We start from the raw sequence: 21,943 nt of genomic DNA, 5'->3' as shown, positions 1-21,943 counted from the left end.
TATTTTGCTGGCTTAAAGCAGAGTTCCACCCTAAAGTGGAACTTCCGCTCATCGGAGTCTTCCCTCCCTTTGGTGTCACAATTGGCACATTTCGGGAGGACAGGATACCTGTCTTTGACAGGTATCCTTCCCACTTCCGGGAGTCCGGCCGATGCCATGATGAAGCCGTGATGTCCCCGCGGGGCTCCCTCCTCCTTTGGCACTGAGCTAATAGGAGATAGGAGCGGGGCCTCGCGCATGCGCAGTAGGGTTCCCGGCGTGAAGCTGAAAGGCTACACTGCTGGGTACCCTTACCCGCAATGGCAGTGGTAGCACCCAACAGCTGATGGAAACATCAGCTGCAGTGCCGACATCGAGAGACTGCAGGACAGGTAAGTGTCCATTTATTAAAAGCCAGCAGCTGCAGTATGTGTAGCTGCTGGCTTTTAATTTTTTTTTTCCCCCAGAACACCACTTTAAGACCAGAGCACTTTTCGCGATTCAGCACTGAGACGCTTTAACTGACAATTGCGCGGTCATGTGACGTGGCTCCCAAACAAAATTGACGTCCTTTTTTCCCCACAAATAGAACTTTCTTTTGGTGGTATTTGATCACCCCTGCAGTTTTTATTTTTTGCACTATAAACAAAAAAAAGAGCAACAACTTTGAAAAAAACGCATTATTTTTTTACTTTTTGCTATAATAAATATCCCCCAAAAATATATAAAAAAAACATTTTTTCCTCAGTTTAGGCCGATACGTATTCTTATACATATTTTTGGTAAAAAAAATTGCAATAAGCGATTATTGATTGGTTGATGCAAAAGTTATAGCGTTTACAAAATAGGGAATAGTTTTATGGCATTTTTATTAATATATTTTTTTTTTACTAGTAATGGCGGCGATCAGAGATTTTTATTGTGACTGCGACATGGCGGACACATCGCCCAATTTTGACACATTTTTGGGACCATTGTCCTTTATACAGCAATCAGTGCTATACAAATGCAGCGATTCCTGTGTAAATGACACTGGGAGTGAAGGGGTTAACCAGGAGGTGGCAGTGTAGGGGTTAAGTGTGTCCTGGGGGGCGTGTTTCTAACTGTGGGAGGCATGGCTGTGATTTACAGATCACTGATCTCTGCTCCAATCATAGGGAGCAGAGATCAGCGTCACTTGTTGCTAGGCATAACGGGGAGATCCTGTTTACATTGGCATTTCCCCGTTCTCCCTCCCGTGAGACGATTGCGGGTATCCCCGCGGCGATTGAGTCTGCGGGACCCGCGGTTGGACTCACGGGGGTCCCGACCGGCACGTCCTTGCCATTGCTTTTAAGAGTGGTTTACTACCCCACTTAAAACCAATCCACAGCGGATATTTTTTCCAAGGCATGCGACAGGTAGTTCAAAAGCTGCACTGGATATTGCCTCCTGAACATCTGTTAGTGAAAGCCTGAAACACTGCACTGCAACTGTGGGCATTACAAGGAGTTGCAGAATAGTTAGTCCTATGCACTTTAATGGGAGAAAGATTCTGTGTATTTGCTGCATGCATATAATGTTTGTGCAATATTTACATCCTTACATCAGCCAGTGTACTGGCATTCTAATGGGCCACTGCTACTGCTCTCGGCAGGGCAGGACTTAGGGTGGTGGGGGCCCCTGGGCTTGAGTCACTTTCGGGCCCTAACTTCTATACATTACCATATTTATAGGCGTATAACACGCGACGGCATATAACACACACCCCAAGTTTAGGAGGGAAGTTTAAGGAAAAAAACTTACATTTAAATGCCCATCAATGCAGCCTTATCAGTGTCCATCTGCAGCCTTGTCAGTGTCATTTGCAGCCTTATCAGTGTAGCCTTGTCATTTGCAGCCTTGCCCCAGTGTCATTTGCAGCCTTATTATTGCAGTCTTGAAGTTTAAAAATGGCGCAGACTCTGTATCTCGGTGGCTCTTGGGTCCTCTTGCAGTCCCGAGCGGAGCCGAGAGTACTCTGCTCGGCTCACAGTCACGCTCAGTCCCTGTGTTATGTCCATCATAGGGCAGGACTGGGTGTGACTGAGTGGAGCCAAGCTGAGTACACTTGGCTATGTATCTCAGCGGGGCCCCCTATTGGAAGGGGCCCATGGGCTTGAGCCCAGTCAAGCCCAATGGTAAGTCCTGCCCTGGCTCTCGGCCAACCTGTCAATAATAAAAAAATGTGCATAATGGCTACTCAAAGTGTGCACTTCCATCACATTAATGACTTATTCTAACTGACATTGTTATTGGCATGTCGGCCTGAAACAGTGTCCCTCCGTGCTGCCTATCGTACACATGTAAACATTGCACAAATGTTACATGCATGCAGCAAATATACAGGATCTTTCTGTAAGCAAGATCATGCATATTTTAGATACTTGGTGTGAAGGAGTCCTAAAAATAATTTTTTTTTTTAGAACTTCTGTAAGGCTCTCATTGCTCCAGTGCAAAAATGACTCTTTCAGGCCAATAACGCTGTTATTAACATGCTTGCCAAGAGCAACAGCAGTGGTCAATAGGGTCCCTGTAAGTAAACAGAATAAGCCTTTACATGAGCACCTTAAAATACAGTCAAATTAAAAGCCCTGGATGCAGCTGTGTCTTATATTATGATGCTATATGCAACTAGACTAGTATACTAAACTGTACACACTGTATATTACATCCATGTAAATGAGCCCTTAGCTCTTGGTACACTTATCACATAGAGGTTATGACTGCCCCAGGCAGCCAATCAGAAACTCTCATTGGGGATTTAAGATAAAGATATGAAATATGGTTCCGTTTAAAATGCTGGACTTATTCCCTGGTATTCAGAGCTGCCACTCGCATTCCATGAGTTCCCGGGTGGCCCAGATGGGAACAACCTCCTGATCTTCATCTTCCCTCAGGATATTTTTATTAATACTTTATTTTTACAATGTCAACAACATACAAGTCTGAGAACTAGCAGCCAGCTGAAATTTATTGAGAAATGTAGTAAACACAAATTCCAAAACAGAACATGCACAGAGGATCAGATTGTAAACAGTGGAAACAGAATTTATTCAAGAAGAGGGCGTTTTCCGTGGTCTGTTGTGTTGTTTTAGGCCAACACAAAGCCAGGCTTTTGGTCCACTTTTTATTATCAAGTACATTTTATCACAGCTCCCAACTGTCCTTTTATGGAGGAACGGACTCTTACCTCCTTATTTGCCCTTCATTCGGGTCTGATGTATGAACTTCTATAAAGAAAAATGGTTAAAGAGGTCACCTTTTAATGAAAAAGCGAATTAACTCCAAATATCTGGGACAACTGTCCAGACTTGCTGCATAGAGTGGCCGTGGGGTTCTATGCTGCCAGTATATTGATCTGTACACCATAATACACAGTCCCGGAGTGAGGATCCCTCATAGTTCTTGCAATGGAAATCACTCAATGGTCAGTGCCACCCTGTGACTTTGCTGACTAATGAGAAGTGCATCTGAGGATGTCCCAGAAGAAAAACAGTTTTCATTGGTCAGTGAAGTCAAATGGTCGCACTGAACAATCGACACTTATAATGGATGCTCACCCTGGGACTATGTTATGCGGTGTACTGACCACTACACCAGCAGCATGACCATTATGTGCCGTGGGGTCGGGGGGAGGGGGGGGGGGGAGAATAGGATATTTGGAGTTAGTGCTTCTTTTAAATTTATGAGAAAAAGTGATTTAGTCATTAAGACTGATGACACACAAGTGAGTCTGCTGCTAGCAAATCTGCAGCTGAAAATTTGATTAAATTGGCTATGGCAGCAAAACTAAACGCTCATTTAGACTGAGAACCAGTAGTGCATGCATCTCCCTGCTTCATTTACTGTGTGGATCTGTCTTCCACTGCTCCTCCTTCAATATTCCCCCAGCAGTACTCAGAGGGACATCTACTATAATAGTGGTGACTATTTCTTTTCCCTTCACTTTCCTTTTTTGGCACAGTTTTCAATGTTCAAGTCCTCTTTTTAACTCTTTATTGTATGAACTGTGGTTATATATATTTTTTTTTTGGGGGGGGGGGGGGGGGGGTGTCTTTCGCCAATAGACTTTGTGGTAAATGGTTTTGGGATGTATGCATTTTAAATACTTATGGGCAGCTAGTCAAAGCCAAAAAAAATGTAATCTTAAAGTGATTGTAAAGGCTTATTTAAAAAAAAAAAAAAAAAAACGTTATACTTACCCCCTCTGTGCAGTTGGTTTTGCACAGAACAGCCTAGATCCTCCTTTTCTTGGGTCCCGCTTTGCAGCTTGCTGCAGGAGGCACTCAAGCCAAGTCAGAGCTCCATGTATCCAGACACGATGCCCCAATCTGGCCCTGCCCTCCTCTCCTGATTGGCTGCCTGACTTTGATTGACAGCTGCAGGAGCCAATAGCGCCGCTGATCTGTCTCAGCCAGGAGGAGTGTACTGGATGGCTGAGGGGATCGTTGACATCGATGGGGAGAGAAGGCGCTCCGGTAGGTAATTGGGGGGTGCTGGGGGGCTCGAGATAACTTATGACCTGGATGCCAAGAGTTCTGAGAAGGGCAAGAAGATGTGCTAGAACCTTTGTGGGAGCAGAGGATAGGCCAAAGGGAAGTGTGACAGCAGAAAGCACGTATCAAATGGATAAAAGGGACCATACATAGGAATCTTGGATGTCTATGGATGCCATGTATCCCCCTTCAATCAGGGAGACAGTTACTAGCCTAGTGGATTAAATGCAACATTTTGGAATCTCATGGTAATTGTTGAGGGATTTTAGGATGTATTACCCCCCCGGGTTTTGTACCATAAAAAGGTTTGAACAAAATCCTTTGAATCTGTTTTGTGGGGGTACTGGCCAACTACACCAAAGGTACAAGAGGTGGTTCAGGGCATTTCATTTTGAAAATATGGCTGCCCTTTTGTTGATTTGAGATTAGAAAGTGGTGAGGGGATAGAGTTATGAACTCTATTTTGAACCCCCTTGAAACAACAAACTGAACCCACAGATTTGGGGCATCTGTGACCCAGAGGTGCAAACTGTAACAGAAATTCATTGTGTTTACTGTGCTTCAGTTTATGAATGAATGGGAAGCTCTGTACAGAGTTATTCCTGTCCATGAATTTCATGCTGCTGAGGCTGCAGAGAAGGAGATTGAGGGCTGTGTCCTCAATCTCCTTTCTCTGTCCCAAAGGTGGAACATCAGAGGTCTGTTTAGACCCAATATCTCACTAAAGCCCCCCAACAGGGCTCCTAAAGGTAAACAAATATTGTAGAAAAAAAATACTGACACCAGTGGAGGAACTACCAGGGTCACAAACGTCACAATAGCAACCGGGCCCTGGAATTTCTCCATCGGGGTCAGAGGAAAAGGTCCCGACCAGAGGTCAGGGGGGCCCTTCATGGTTTCTTGAAGGTTCTAGTTACACCACTGTAAATTATATAGAGATTGGGATTAAAAATAGGATTTTTAAAACAGCTTACCTGTAAAATCCTTTTCTTGGAGTACATCATAAGACACAGAGTCTCAAGTAATTACTTGGTGGGTTATAGGCCTACCTTCAGGTGTTGACACTGGTATAACCAATACAGGAAGCTGACTCCCCTATATAACCCCTCCTCCTTCCAGGAGCACTCAGTTTTTGTAGCCAAGCAATATAAGTAATATACTGTAACCCCATAAAACAAAGGGGCGGGAGCTCTGTGTCCTATGATGTACTCCAAGAAAAGGATTTTACAGGTAAGCTGTTTTAAAAATCCTAATTTTTTTATCGTACATCATAGGACACAGAGTCTCAAGTAATTACTTGGTAGGATGTCCCATAGCAATGCTACTTGAGGGGAGGGAGACACAACCCGTAGGGTAACCCCCAGACCTGAGGACTTATACTGCTGCCTGCAGCACACTGCGCCCGAAGGCGATATCCTCATTCCATCTTACATGCACTTGATAAAATTTTGCAAATGTATTTACTGAAGGCCAAGTCGCGGCCTTGCAGATTTGAGACCTGGAGGGCTGGTGACGCACTGCCCAAGAAGCACCAACTGCTCTGGCAGAGTGCGCCTTAACTTGAAAAGGGGGAATCTTTCCCTTTAAATCATAAGTTTAAATTATAACTTGCCAAATGCACTTAGCGATAGTGGATTTTGACGCTGCCTGTCCCTTCTTAGGACCCTCTGGCAGAAGAAATAAGACACCAGTCTTATGAATCGGAGTAGTTTTCTTAAATACATTTTCACTGCTCTCACTACATCAAGACAATGTAGTGACCTTTCTTCCCTGGAACAAGGTCTTGGGAAAAAACCCTCGCAGGACAATATCTTCATTCAGATGAAAGCCTGAAACCACTTTTGGCAAAAAACCTGGACGAGGGCATAACACCACTCTGTCCTCATGAATATTCAAATATGACTCCTTACAAAAAAGAGAGCAGCCAATTCTGAAGTCCTCCTTCCTGAGGATATAGCAAACGAAAATATCAGCTTCCTAGTCAGAAGGACTAAGGGAACATGCTGCAACTGTTCGAATGGCTGTTTTTGTAACACTGACAAAACTAAATTTAAGTCCCAAGGGCTTAAGAGTGATTTAACTGGCAGATTAATCCGCAGCACTCCTTGCATGAAACCCTGGACTAAAGAATGCATAGCAAGCAGTCTTTGAAATGAAAATTGATAAGGCTGAGACTTGGCCCTTAATAGTACTCAGGGCCAACTTCATCTCTACGCTTAATTGTAGAAAGGTAAGAATTCTGCCTATATCTCCGAGGGTACCAACCCTTGGACTCACACCAGGAAACATAAGCTTCCCAGGCTCTATAATATATAGCTCTAAAAGCTGGCTTCCTAGCATTAATCAAAGTAGAGATAACTGACCTGGAAAGCCCATGTTTATTCAGAATGTGGGTCTCAATAGCCAAGCCGTTAAATTTAGCGTTCGTAAAGTAGGATGGAATATCGGCCCCTGAGATAGCAGGTCTGGCCTTAGTGGGAAGAGCCCTGAACCCTCCACTGCCATCCTTAAGATCTCTGCGTACCATGACCTTCTGGGCCATGCTGGTGCTACCAGTATTACCGATTTTCTTTCCAGCTTGATCCTGCAAAGAACTTGAGGTAGCAACTGAATCGGGGAAAAGTGCATAGATCAGTAAAAACTGATCCCACGGGGTCGCTAACGCATCTGTTCCGTATGCAAGTGGGTCCCCTGTCCTGGGTGCAAAGTTAACTAGCTTAGTGTTGAATCTGGATGCTAGAAGGTCTACGTCCCGAGTCCCCCATATTTGGCAAACAGCCTGAAACACCTTGGGGTGAAGAGACCATTCTCCTGGGAATAACTGCCGGCGACTTAGATAGTCCACCTGCCAATTCTCTACTCCCGGAATGAAAACTGCAGATAGGCATGGGACATTCTCTTCTGTCCAAGTTAGAATCTGGTTCACCTCTCTGAGCTGAGAGACTCTTGGTGACCCCTTGTGATTGATATATGCCACAGCCGTGGCATTGTCGGACTGGATCCTGGCAGGACAATTCTTTAACCTGGAGGTCCAGGTTTCTAGAGCCAGATACACTGCCGGAATCTCTAGGATGTCGATGGGCAAGGCTCCTACTCCCCAACCTAAAAGGCTGGCATCTGTCATTACTACCTTCCAGATAACTGATCTGAAGGACTTTCCCTTCAGCAGGTTCCAAGATAGTAACCACCAACTGAGGCGTTGGGACACTCATGGGGACAGCCACATTGGCAAGTCCAAAGCTTGAATCGTTTTGTTGCAAGCAGACAGAATACTGCTTTCAGTTTCGAATGTAATTGAGCATAGGGAACTGCTTCGAATGAAGCTACCATCTTCCCTAACAACCTCATGCAAAGGCAAATTTAAGGATTTCTCTTCAACCTGATCATCCTCACCAGCTCCTGTATGGAGCTGATCCTTGAGGGAGGCAAGAACACCCCTTTTCTGGGCTGTGTCTATGATCAGGCCCAGATACTCCAGCCTTCTTAGTGGCTTTAAGTAGGATTTCTTTAGGTTGAGAATCCAACCCAAACCTTCCAGGTAACTGCTTGTGATGGCTACACCTTGCTTCAAGCAAGCCACTGACTGGTCTATTAACAATAGATCATCTAAGTAAGCCAAGACAGTTATGCCCTGTGCCCTTAATCTGACTAGAGGTGGGGCTAATACCTTAGTGAATACCCGAGGTACTGTAGCAAGCCCAAAGCGCAAGGCTATTAACTGAAAATGCTTCTGTTCTACTTTGAACCACAGAAACCTCTGTTGAGGAGGAAATATATGGACAAGCAGCTATGCATCTCTGATGTCGATGGACGACAGAAGTTTTTCTCCTTGCAGGATCAAAATGACTGACTTGATTGACTCCATGCAAATGGAGCGGATTTTCAGGAACTGATTTAGAGTACGTAGATGTAGACTTGGTCTGATATCCCCATTTGGCTTTGGCACCATAATTAGGTTTGAGTAAAACCTCAAACCTTGCTCTTGTTTGGGAATCTGTCTGATCACCCCTTGAGCCAATAATCGGTCTAATGCTTGCAACAGGGATTGCCTTTTCCCTGGATCCTTGGGAATGTTTGATCTCAGAAAACGAGATGGTGGAAACTCTCAAAGCTCTAGCTTGTATCCTAGAGACACTGTGGAAAGAATCCATTTGTCCTGAATCTCCCTTTGCCAGACTTCTGAGTACATCATAAGTCCCCCCCCCCCCACCTTGGTGAGGGGAGATGCCTCTTCATAAGGAGGTCTTGTATTCTGCTTTGCAGACTTGTAGCCCCAAGTCTTCCTTTATGACTGGTCTGATGGCAGAGGCCGAACAGTTTAAATGAAAGACGCTTATATTTTCTCTTGATTGGCAAAAGAGTACTATTTCCACTGGAAATTGTTTGAATGTATTTATCCAAACTATCGTCAAATAATCGTTCTCCCTTTAAAGGGGAAACTAGTTAGAAGGTTCTTACAAGGCGTCTCAGCTGAACAACCCTTTAACCAAAGGGTCCTTTGCATATGTACAAGTACAAACGCAAGGCGTGATGCCTGGTGAATAGAATCCTTCATAGCGTCTATAGCAAAGCATAATTCTTTAGGTAGCTCTGCCAGTTCCTGTGCTTGTTGTGCAGGGAGCTCATCTAAGAGCATCTGTGAACTGGTCCTTTAAGGATTGACAGATGCCTATAGCTGCAATTGCAGGCTGAGCAACAGTACCTGCTAAGAAAAAAAGGATTTTAACAGACCTTCCAACTTCTTATCTGTTGGATCTTTAAGCATAAGCGCATTGTTCACATTGGAAATCGCAGTGTCAACTGCTGGAACTTTACATCTTTTAGTGAATCTTTCTTCCATAGGATAGAACTTTGCGAGTCTTTGGGGAAAAAGGGAAAAAATGCTTATCCGGATGATCCCATTCGGTTTAAATATGTTTTTTTAGTAATGCGTGGACAGGAAGCGCATGCAAAGGCTGTAAAGGCTTCAAAGAACCCAAGGAAGAGACCAGCCCTTCAGCTACCTCTGTTAGGAGTAGCATGCAAGTAGAGCGAACCATCTTTGCAAGCCTCTGTACTTCAGATTGTGAAGTAGGGATCCTTGGGAACTTCAAGTATTGTTTCCTCCGCAGAGAAATAATCGCATGTCTTTCCTCCCGATCATCTGAGGGCAATACCCCACCCTGTCCCCATAATTCTCTTGGACCCTCCACTGACTGTAAAGAGTCTAAGGTGGGGGAGGGGGATCTAGGACGCTTCCTATACACTGGATGGAGGATGCAATTAAAGCTGCTAATCTTCTTTCTAAGCCTTGCAAGGCAGAAAAAAATGCATCTTCAGTCACCTCTACAGGGGCTGAAGTGTGTGAAGCAGTTGCACCACCGATAGCTTCCAATGACTCACCCTGGCTTGCCATGTCTGATCTCTCCGAAGAGGAAGACAGTATGGAGGCATAACTGGGATTCCCAGCGCCTGGGGGGGTGACACCTTAGGTACCTTTACGGTAGGTCTGGAAGACGTAGTGCAAAGCACAAGCAGAGGTACACACAAAATAACAGTTCTTTTGCTACTAAGTAACAATAGTTTTTTCTGTCTGGAAATGCCTGTTTACACCCTTACGTGGCCAGCGCTCTGGTGTCTCTTATGCCGCGTACACACGATCAAACAAGCGGGTGGAAAAGTCCGGCAAACTCAAGTCCGCCGGACAATCCCCCCCGTGTGTAGCCTCCGGCATACTTTTTTGACCCGAAAGTACGGCGGACTTAGAAAGTAGTTTTGCACGCCAATCTTCCCGCCGGACTCGCATTTCGGCGGACAGTCCGGCAGTGCGTGTGCCAGTCCGCCGTACTTTTGAAATGAGCGGACTTTTCCCGCCCGGAGAAAAGTCCGCTCATTTCGAGCGGGTCTCCAGGTAGGCGGGGCCCGCGAAGGAGACGTCGCTGGCCCCGCCACCTGGTATGGACTTAAAGGGGAACCCCAACGCCGAAAAAAAAAACGGCGTGGGGGTCCCCCCAAGTCCACATCAGACCCTTGTCCGAGCACGCTACCCGGCCGGCCAGGAAAGAGGGGACGAGCGAGCACCCCCTCCTCCTGAGCCGTACCAGGCCGCGTGCCCTCAACATGGGGGGTGCCTTGGGGAAGAGGGGGGGGCGCGCGGCCCCCCCACCCCAAAGCACCTTGTCCCCATGTTGATGAGGACAAGGGCCTCTTCCCAACAACCCTGGCCGTTGGTTGTCGGGTCTGCGGGCGAGGGGCTTATCGGAATCCGGGAGCCCCCTTTAATAAGGGGGCCCCCAGATACCGGCCCCCCACCCTATGTGAATGAGTATGGGGTACAATGTACCCCTACCCATTCACCTGTAAAATAAAGTACAAAAAAAACACAACACACAAGATAAAATAGTTTATTGCACAGCTCCGGGGATCTTCCGTCTTCGGGGGTCTTCTCGCCGGACTCCTCCGCTATCTTCTTGTAGCTCTTTTACAAGCGGAGGAGTCCGGCTTTCTTCCTCGCCGCCGCCCTCTTCTTCCGACTTCGGGGGTCTTGTCCCCCCTCTTCGGTTCTTCTGCCGGGCCACCGCCTTCTTATAGCTCATTTACAGGCGGTGGCCCGGTCTTCTGTCGCCGCTGCCGCCTTCTGTTCTTCTCTTCTTCTTCAGATGTTGCCTCGTCGAGTCCTCCACTCACAATGGCTCCTACCGGGCACGCAGTGACTTATATAGGGACATCACCGGATGATGTCCCCGCCCATTATGGTGTCACAGTCCCAGAGGATGCTGGGACTGTGACATCATAATAGGCGGAGAAGAGGGGGAGGGGGGTTCTGTCAGCAGATTTATAGTTTTTTAAAACCACAGAAGCATAGGGCGTTTCCCAATGTTACTAGGTGGAAGTGCTGGGTTGTAATTAAACCATGCAGCTAAAGCAGCTGCGTCAACCAGCCACCACCCATATAGAAGTTTATACACATCTCTGTATTAGCAACTGCTGTATTTTTTACTAAATCCCACAAGATCTATTTAAGTAAGAACCCCCTCTGCCACTGGGACCACACATGTTCTGAGACAGAGCTGCACTAAGACACATCATAGGTAGTGTTAATTACTCCTTATAGAGGAGACATTTATAAGGGATATAAGGTATATTGAAGGAAAAAGCAAAGCTTCTTCCCTTACCTTGTCCTCACTGCAGGATATTGCTGATTTAACAGACAGATTCAACTTTCACCCATCACGACGGGCTGCGTTTAAACACGCTCAAAGACTGGGGCCTTTTTAAAAGGGGTTCCGCTCCTTTGGGCCTTGTATAGCACCCCTCAGGACAACTTTTGGTAATGAAACAAGACCAAAAAGAGTCCTGGTTCCTAGGGTCCAGCTCTCAAAGAGAAGCATTACAGGCAAATCCTTGTTCTTGCATCGAGGTCCAGGTACCATCCTATGGCCTCAGTGGCGAGGATGGATCTGATTGTGAAGGTTTCTTTAAATCCAGCATGGGTCCCTCCTGGAGCTCCACAGAGCACATCTTCACTCGTGACCAACACCTTAGACACTGGCGAAAAAACTGAGTGCTCCTGGAAGGAGGAGGGGTTTTATAGGGGAGTCACCTTCCTGTATTGGTTATACCAGTGTCAACACCTGAAGGTAGGCCTATAACACACCAATTACTTGAGACTCTGTGTCCTATGATGTACGACAAAGAAAGTGCCATTTCTGTGTTTTCAGATGACACCACGCTGCATAGTGGAATAATGTTCTTACAGGATGTCTCCAACTTTCAAGCAGAACTTAGTGTACTGTTTAATTTGGGAACTAGATGACAAATGTGATTTAATGCTGATAAATGTAAAGTTGTGCTCTTGGGGGCTAAAAACATGCATGTATTGTACAACTGGGGGAATAAATGGTCAATAAGGATCTGGGTGTTCTGGTAGCTCATAGATCTATTAATAACATGCAATGCCAAGCTGCAGTTACTAAAGCAAGCAAAAATACTTTCTTGTATTTTAAGAGGTATAGAATCCAGAGACAGACTCCTATATTTGCCCCTATACAAATTATTAGTAAGACCTCCTCTGGAATATATAGTTCAGTTTTGGGCAGAAGTTCACAAAAAGGATATAGTGGAACTGGAGAAAGTGCAAAGAAGGGCAACCAAACTGTCAGGAGGCATGGAGGGGCTATGAGGAAAGATAATCAGAATTTAATTTATTCTCCAGAGAAGATGCAATTAAGGGGGAATATGAGCACCATGTATAAATACAGACTATCTAGTGAACCTTGGGTAGAGTTATTTGTTTTAAGGCCATCACAAAGCAGGGAGTAATCTTCATGTCTGGAAGAAAATATTTAATCTTCACAAACAGAAAGGCTTCATATAGTAAGGCCCCTTTCACATGGGCTGTCCAATTATGGTACACCGGTCAGTTTTTCTGGCGGACCAGATCAGACCCTCTAGTCTCTTCTATGGAGTTGTGAATGTCAGCGGACACATGTCTGCTGACACCTACCACCATCCAATCTGATCCTGGAAGCAGGTGAATGGTGGTCCTATATTCCTGTGGATCATATCAGATGTCATCAATTGGAAACAGACAGGTGGTCCATTTCCATCTGATTTCCCCATAGAGGAGAGCAAGCTGTGTCCGTGTTGGCTCTGCATAGCGGAGAGGACATGGACCTTTCATCTCCCTGCTCAGCGGAGAGATCCCCCGCTGAGCAAGCAGATTCCACTTTGTGGAGGCGCCTGTGTGAAAGGGGCCCCAAGAGATGAAAATGTGGAATAGGCTCCCCGAAGACATGATACTTTTATTGAAGCTGTCCAATAATTAAAAAAAAAAAAAAAAAAAAAAAAAACAGAAGTGTAAATTGGAAATAATTAGTACAAATCAAAAAAGAATTATACAACTTTTATTTTCCACGGTTTGTAAAGAATTTTGCTACATAGTTTATGTATATTTATATGAGATTTTACACTTTTTCCTTTATGAAGTTCAACGTTGTACAATTTATAGTGACATGTTTGGTAGTGTACCTATAACATTTTAAAAAGTTTAGCGTTTTTTATTTTTTGGAATGTACAATGTATGAGGTAAAATTAAGGTTACATTAATTTTTTTTTTTTTTAAATATTTTCTTCCTCTTTTTACCTGCAGAATTCTGCAGTGAGATTTAATGGTAAATACACTATTAAATGACATTTACTATCAAAAATAGGAATTCAATTTGAATTTTGCTATGAAAAAACAGGTCACGGCGGATGCACCTCCGGGTGACACTAACTTTAGACATTCATCCGCATGGAAATTTCAGGGCAATTACACACAACCTCATTTATACTGGCCTGACATGGCACATACAGATTGCTCTAGAAAAAAATAGATTCAATATATTGTAGTTGTCTTTGCGAACATATTAACCGATACATGAAAAGGTGACAAAGGAAAATAAGTAAACACACGTCACAGTTCAATAGACAGAGCAATACTACCACTAGAAGACCTAAGTTCAAACATCCGTTAAAACAAAAACAGAACGATAACAAAAGAAAAAACAAAAACATTCTAGTAACACATTATTTGACACAAACAATTACAATACATGCCCATTGCTATTGTAGAAACTATTCTTGAAAGATCTTCATAACACAAAAACAGCCGCTTGTTGAAACCGATAAAGAAGTGTTTACTGTAATTAAAAGAATATTAATCGCAACTAAAAGAAAGATTAGCGAGTCACTACTTTCAGACATAATAAATAAAAATAAAAAAATCACAGAAATGTGTGCAGAAACAGACAAAGTGTGAATTTTTTTGTTAAATAATTTTTTTTATATAAGCCGGCAGCTTTTTGATACCTGTGCAGAGGTAACATCATACTTTAACCTGGCCGTTCGAGAACTTACGGAGGCAAGCTCACAAAACAGGAGAAAGTGCATCTTTGCGACACTGACTACATGCAGTCAACAATTTGGTACAGAATCTGGACAACATAAACATTAAACATTAGTCTTCATTTCCAAAAAAAAAAATAAGCAGCTTAAACAAGATTTCTGGTGCAAATTACAACATTTTACAATTTAGGTTTTGGTGAAAGAAAGAAACAAAATTATTATTTTTTAACAACGAGGCAAAGGAAAGAAAAAAAGGCTACACTAGATGCTCAGTGTTGATGGGGAGGAGAAGGTCGGCTGCAAAGGCAGAGATACGGTAAGACTAGTGGTAGCCCCTCTACATACATTGTATCTAGCTGAAAGTGCTGAAGTATACCTGAATTTTCAAAGAGTCTAAAGTTAAGCCTCATGCCCTTCAACCCACAGAACTAAGTGCCACAGGGAGCCCAGGCAAGGAGGTAATGGTGAACTTTTTCAAAAGAAAATATTTGGAGTTCCTGCTGCTTAAAACAAAGAAGGCTCCTGATTGAAATAAGGGCTTTTACATTGAAATTATTACCCAAGATACCGTCTATAGTAGAGTAGTCCCTAGATTTGTCTGCATTGCCATCATTCAAGTTAAAACTCAGATTCTTCCAACCTTTACAATTGAGAATTTGAATTTACCAACTGTGAGCACCATAGCCAAGCTTTAATTGTCTGAAGGGCAGTGTTTGTGAACCACACTAGTGAACATTCCCTCAGCTCAGGACTTCTGCGCAAGACTGCTTTATTAGAATAGTTACATTCCCTAAAATTATATGCACACATTTTGGAGACAATTTAGCAGGCAGTGTAAAGCTGGCCATACACTGTACATATTTTTTTAATTTAGTCACAAAAATGGGATGAATGGAGGAATAACCCCTCCCTGCCAGGACATGGTATTCTGCCAGTGGCTACTGCTTCTGTCAGAAAACACTGATCAGCCATTGCAGCCAAATATAGGGCAGCTATGGCCAATTATAGGGCATCTAGTATAGGATAGAGCTCCTGAGATAATGGCTTACTGAGCTTTCAAAAAGTGCCCAATACAAGAAGCATATAAGGCGCCCCATTTTCTTGCTTTATACCAACACCTGAGGTCAAACAAGTTCAGCAGGTATGCACGAAGAGTTCATTTATCCTTGTTAAAAGGTTTCCTCTCCTTCCCTGAGTGTTACATGACATCCTGTAAGGACAAGGCCCTGGCTGGGTATCAGCCACAAGATTCCTAGGTTGTGCTAGCTGTCTATCTATGTGGTGGTGGATAGTCACTCTGTCCGTTATACACACCAGTTTATAATGTGTAGTCACCTTAGTTCCCATGTTGGACATGTAGACACTTATTGAAGGTCGTTATGGTTATAATAGATGGGTATTATTAATATGTATTCAGGGAGGGCTGTGGGGGAAGTTGCATGCGGAAGGTTTTAAATGCAGAAAGGTAAAAAAACCTCCTGCCTTTACAACCATTTTAAAGATGTCTCCTTAAAAATACATGGATGCTTGATTTATGCTAAATCCAAGGCCGCGAGGACACATTGAACTGCCACGTGCTCTAGCTTGCAACTGTACGAAGATCTATAACATTCTCCTGGAAACTATATTTTTAAGGCCAATATTTTAAAGTTGTATGCAATTTCAAGTTGCATTTTTTTTTTTTAGTAAAGCAGTGCTTGCAAAAGCACCAGAAAAATCAATCTATGAATTTGTCAGTCAGTTTCCATTGGACAAATTGTCTTAACATTTTTTACATCTTAAGGGAATTGAGCCATCATACACAATATGCATGCATATGTTCTGTACCTGGAAATACAGTATCATTATTGTGCCACATGTGTATTTCCAAAATGTATGATTTTTTTTTTCTGTAGAGAAAATAGTTTGCAAACACTAGTTCATACAAAAGCCTGTACAGCAAATTAGCTGTTAGGCACCTTTCATATGGGGCGGACTGCGATCCGCTTGCTCAGCAGGAGATCTGTCTGCTGATCCCCACTGAGCAGACGGTGGACAGGTCTGTTTTTGCTCCACTAATGCAGAGTGGACAAGAACACAGCTTGCTGTTCTCTATGGGTGGTTGGATGTAAACGGACCACCTGTCCTTTTACACTCGACTGTCATCTGATCCACTGGAAAGGGGCCCAAGTCTGAGAAGCACTGAATTTTGGCTATGGATAACCCAAGGGTGACACTACATGTTCAGTTTTAATCTCATGCTGAGAGATTTCATCTTGTTTAGGTAATTGCCGCATTGGCAGTACAATCATTTCAATGTGTTTGAAAGCCAAGGCCAGCAACAGGATAAGGGCTTGTATCGACAGGCTTTAGTTATTTCAGGACTGCTTTCTTCCCATAGAAGTCTAAGGTAATGCAAAATCGGAGGAAGCAGGTCAACTGCACCTGCAATAAATTCTAAACATCAAAAGCACCCTACATACACCCATTGAAGACCATTCATGCTGCCTCAAAATATCATTCAGTTGCATCAGATAAAAAAAATGTCAATGTAGTATGTTTATACTATGATAGGGGAGTGAAGGGACCTGATCAGTTGAAATATTTCTATAAATGTTATTTTATTCATATTTACTTAAATGACTGTTTAAAAAGTCACATTACTTGTGGGGTACATCATGGTGTACCTGGTGCCTTTTAGATGGTCATTCATGGTCTTTCATGGCACTAGAAACCCAAAGGGTGTCTCATTTATTGCAAAATTCTCAGTGCTGTGTATTCTAATTGTAAGAAATGTTATGATCTGAGGTATAAGCTTTCGGATACATGTAGATCCAGTGTTGAGGGGCTTTGAGCTTTTTTTGACGAGTGGGCTTTTCATATCAGTTTCCGCTCATTTATTAAAAAGGTGCACTTGACCTGCACTTGCTCTCTTCCTGACTTAGATTTGAACTGCTTTAACCTGTTATGTAGTCCTATAGACTTGTATAGGGAAAGTAACAGTTCTGACACAAGCAATACTTGTTGACATAAGCCCTTACTGTACTGCATATCTTCAGCAATGGAAAAACAAGTGCCAACTGCCCAAGGCACGGCTTACATGATTGAAGGGTCCTCATACATAAAAGTATTTAATTTATAAAGGCAATAATGGTCAGCATTTACACCCATCAGCCATAACATTATGACCAATCACAGGTAAAGTGAATAACATGGATTATCTAGTTACAATGGCACCTGAAAGTGAGTGGAATATATTAAGCAGCAAGTGTCCCTGAAGTATGTCACTATGTGTTGATAGCAGAAATAATGGCTAAGCGTAAGGATTTTAGCAACTTTGACAAGCACCAAATTGTAATGGCTAGATGACTGGGTCAGAGCAACTCGAACTGCATCTCTTGTGGGAAGTTCCTGGTCTGCAGTGGTCAGGACATACCAAAAGTGGTCAATGGAAGGAAAACCAGTGACATGGTCATGGGGGCCAGGGCTTATTGATACATGAGGGGAGACAAGACTGACCCATGTAGACCAGTCCAATAAAAGAGCCACTGTAGCTCAGATTGCTGAAAAAGTTAATGTTGGCTCTGATAGAAAGGAGTCAGCACACAGTGCATCATAGTTTGATACGTATGGAGCTGTGCAGCCACAGACCGGTGTGGGGGTGCCCATGCAGACCTGTGCCCATAACCAAAGGCACCTACAGTGAGCATGTGAACATAAGAACTAGGTCACACAGCAATGGATGAAGGTGGCCTGGTCTGATGAATACATCAACCAATTTGAGGTGTTTACTTGATTTACAGTTCTCAATTCAATCAAGCATCTGTGGGATGTGCTGGAAAACAAGTTTGATCCCTGAAGGGCCCGTCTTGCAATTTACAGGACTTAATGGATCTGCTACTGATGGCTTGGTGCCAGATACCACAGCATATGTTCAGAGTTCTAGTGCAGTCCGTGCCTTGATGGGTTATGGTGGGTGGTCATAATGTTATGGCTGATCAATGTAAAGGTTCAAGTACTTTTTTTTTTTTTTTTAAATCCTTCCTTTGCACTGTGGCCTGGTTGGCAGTGTTTTTATTTTAACCATAGCTAGGGGAGAAGATTGGGCAAAAGCAGTTACAGCAGATTTTCCATCTATCAGATGAAGCTTTGTTATGCCGTTTTAGGTCCCCGAAAACAGCCAGATGGGGGTACATCATCTCAGATTTAGGGAAACCATTATAAACAGTCATAGGGGTTTCTACTATAAAGAAATGCACATTTATACCATATCAATGTACATGTCCACAGCAGGATCTTTTAGAAGCGATACAGACTGTCTAATGTCTATTACATTAAATCTACCCAACTGGAATATCTATTGACAGCAGGAATTTTATTTTGACTAAAATCATCTAGTTAAAAACTGCAACTTTCTTGATCCCACCAGCAGCAGGCTTCCAAGTTAAAGGAACACCACTCAACAAAAATGGTGTTGTATAAACAGCTCTACTTATCTGATCTAAAACGGTGTGTTTAAAAGTACCTATACTGGTACAGAAACTGAAATATCTGACAGCAGGCTCAATTCACTAAGCTGTAAAGAAAAGTCCTAGGATGACAGATTCTTCCAATGGAAATACTGAAGAGGAAGTAAGCTCCCATCTAGGCCACCTTGGTTTTAGAAACAATTGCATTCTTACTATAAACAAATTTAAAACCTCTTTCACAGAAACCAGTTAATGGAAATCATTTAAAGATGAATTACAGGCATGGATATTTTTACATAGTCACATTGATCCAGATTGGACCAATATAACTATGCATATAACATGTGTGGGATTTCCCTGGAAGCTGGAAATTTCTGTAGTAGGTATTGCTACTACAGTGATCTCTAATAGTTTCTGGGTGCCCTGGTGAGTGGCTGCCCTTCTACATTGTGAACACAGAAGGTCAAGAGCTTGGCACAGGCGCCATTCAGAGAAAACTTTGCATGCTCTTAATCAATGTAAATCATTCTCTGATTGGACAAAGTTAAGAGGCAGGGCTGTGATGTCACAATCTCGGCACTGGACCTGGAAGCTAGTTGAGATCACCATAGTAGTGTCTACTACAGTGATTTCTAGCTTGCAGGGGAATCCTACAGGTACTGTATATGTATAGTTACAATGGTCCAAGTTAGACCAATGTTAACTATGCAAAAATATACACTCCTGGAATTGATGTTTAATTTAAATGTAATTGGCCATGAGTTGATATCTTTAGCACAGCTATTCTCCCCATCCCGTGCCCCTGCTTGATGTAACTTTCTTGCCTTGCCCCCGATACTTCAAAGATGCACACAGAAGGTAAACTCTGTTTAAGGCAGACAATCATGCTTAGCCTTAAGGGTTAGACTTAGGAAGAGTGTTAGCATTAAGCAATCCATATACGGAGTGAATTTTTTTTCGCTTGATTCCCCCCCATCAACACAGACAGTGTTGATAGGTGAATCCCTCCGGCTGAGCCATTGTATTTTCCCTGCTGGGAGAAGACAGCGATTAATGATAGCAGTTATACTAGCCACTAGCGATAATCGCATGCAAAATCCGGCAGGCTGGATGTATCCAAGTTGATTGATCAATTGATAAACTTGGTACATTCAGTCTGCCCATACATGGATCAAATCCTACTGAATCGGCTGAGATTTGAACCATCTAGGGCCTTAAAGTGGTTGTAAACCCATGGGAAAAAAAAAAAAAAAAAAAGCAACCTGCAAGGCAAAGGCATAATGAGCTAGTATGCATAGCATACTAGCTCATTATGAATAACTTACCTGAGAACGAAGCCCCCGAAGCAGTCCTCCGTCTTCATATCTGCCGCTGCCATGGATCCTGGAGTGACTTCCGGGTCTCGCTGCTCTGACGCTGTGATTCGCTGGAGCAGCGATGACGTCACTCCCGCGCATGGGAGCCGCGACTTGTGGCCTGCCCAGTGTTCCTGCACGACGCTGTCTACGACGCATGCGCCATAGACAGCGGTGGCTGTCTTTTTGGAAATATCTCCTAAACAGTATAGGTTTAGGAGATATTACTTGGACCTACAGGTAAGCCTTAATCTAGGCTTACCTGTAGGTCAAAGTGGTTTGTAAGGGTTTACAACCACTTTAAGCTTTAGGTCAACATGAGGGCACCCTTAATTAAGAAAATGACCAGGAACTATTGCACGAATGCAAAGAACCATATTTCCATAATCCTTTCTATGTATAATGTCCATGTGCCAGAAGCAATTCATTGTTTTAAGCAGCAAAAAGTGCCCTATGACATAACATCTTTTCTTCAAAAAGGTGTTTCATCCAGTTTGATAAAATGGTTGTTAGCCGTAGCTTAAAAAGCAAGTAAATGTAAACCTGCGTAGTCTTAAAAAGGGACAATGCTTATCCCAAATTGCAAGGCATAATGTATCTACTGAAAGATTTCTGATTAGGCAGATTTTACCAGTTGTGCCATTTTTTACACCGTTAATATACATATACAGGCAAGGCATAATAATTCTACTGAAAGATTTCGGATTAGGAAGATTTCACCAGTTGTGCCATCTTCATACCATTAATATATAAAATAAATATCTTCCATAAGATTAAAAGCTTGTTTATCTATATTTTTCTCTTTTGTTTATCATGAATCTGGCATGATTATCTAGAATTCCAGTTTTTTTTTTTCTTTTTACTGCCTGAGTTAAACCTCCAAAAATGAATCACTGTATTCAGATTAGCAGAAACCCTGCTACAAGTGGCAATGTGCCAGGTGGTAACAGGGTAGAATTAAGACAAAGAGGAGGTAGAAGTACAATGCCAATATCACTTTCATAACACCCCCTTAATCATTTTTGTTGCAGCACTTGAGGTGACCTTTAAATATAGCTCACTCTACATATCATTCTTGCACAAAACAAAACTTAACTGTGAAAGTGAGAATCGCTGGATGTATGTAAACATCACACTGGATGGCGATAGTAAGAGCAGAGGTCTGATAGGCTTTTGCCTTCATGACCTAGGATATATATGATGGTAGAAGCACTGTGGCAGACAAAGGAGCCAACATGACATGCTACGGTAGTCTGGACATTGTGCTAGATGCCACCATGATTTTGAAAAAAAGAACTCAGGAAAAAAAAAAAAATATCAATTATTTCCTTCTAAGATGCAAAGTAAAAAAATAATGTATGTGATTCAAGGTAGATGAACTGGCTTTCCTTCACTTTATGACAAAGTACTGGATGATGAAGGCAATCAGGATGGAAAAAGTAGCAAAAAGCACAAGGATAACGGCAGCGCACTGCTCGTCACTGAGCGTCCTTGTTGTCCTTGTGGGTTCAGTAATGTCTTTGCTGGTGTTGGATTGGGACTCGTTCTTGTGGGAAATGAAAAGGACTGTGGCACTGTAAGGACCAGATAAGTCCTGTGGTCCGGCAGCATCTTGGCACTGGCGAATGGCACATACACGGAATCGGTATTCACAGTTCAAATGGAGGGCAGAGTATCGGTAAGATGTATTGGGTCCCTTGTATGCCTTAGAGAAAAAGAGAAAGAAAAAAAAAAAAGGAAGTGAGCCAGAAAGCTATGCAATATCAACAGACACTTG

At 43.1% G+C, this 21,943-nt stretch overlaps 1 protein-coding gene across 4 annotated transcripts in view; it reads right to left on the bottom strand.

The window, feature by feature from the left end:
• Nucleotides 1–13,364: 13,364 nt before the first annotated feature.
• FNDC3A (fibronectin type III domain containing 3A) overlaps nt 13,365–21,943 on the bottom strand; it is a 443,791-nt gene continuing 435,212 nt past the window's right edge. For all 4 annotated transcript variants that reach the window (XM_077484274.1, XM_077484275.1, XM_077484276.1 and 1 more), the window contains one exon: nt 13,365–21,871. In XM_077484274.1, the coding sequence (XP_077340400.1) occupies nt 21,557–21,871 (315 nt within the window). In that variant the 3' untranslated portion in view covers nt 13,365–21,556. The remainder of the gene's footprint in view (nt 21,872–21,943) is intronic.

Source organism: Lithobates pipiens, unplaced genomic scaffold (assembly GCF_037356315.1).
Source record: "Lithobates pipiens isolate NorthernLeopardFrog02 unplaced genomic scaffold, aLitPip1_a1.2 Scaffold_16, whole genome shotgun sequence".
Taxonomy (NCBI): Eukaryota; Metazoa; Chordata; class Amphibia; order Anura; family Ranidae; genus Lithobates; species Lithobates pipiens.
This window is presented reverse-complemented; position numbering and strand designations above follow the sequence as displayed.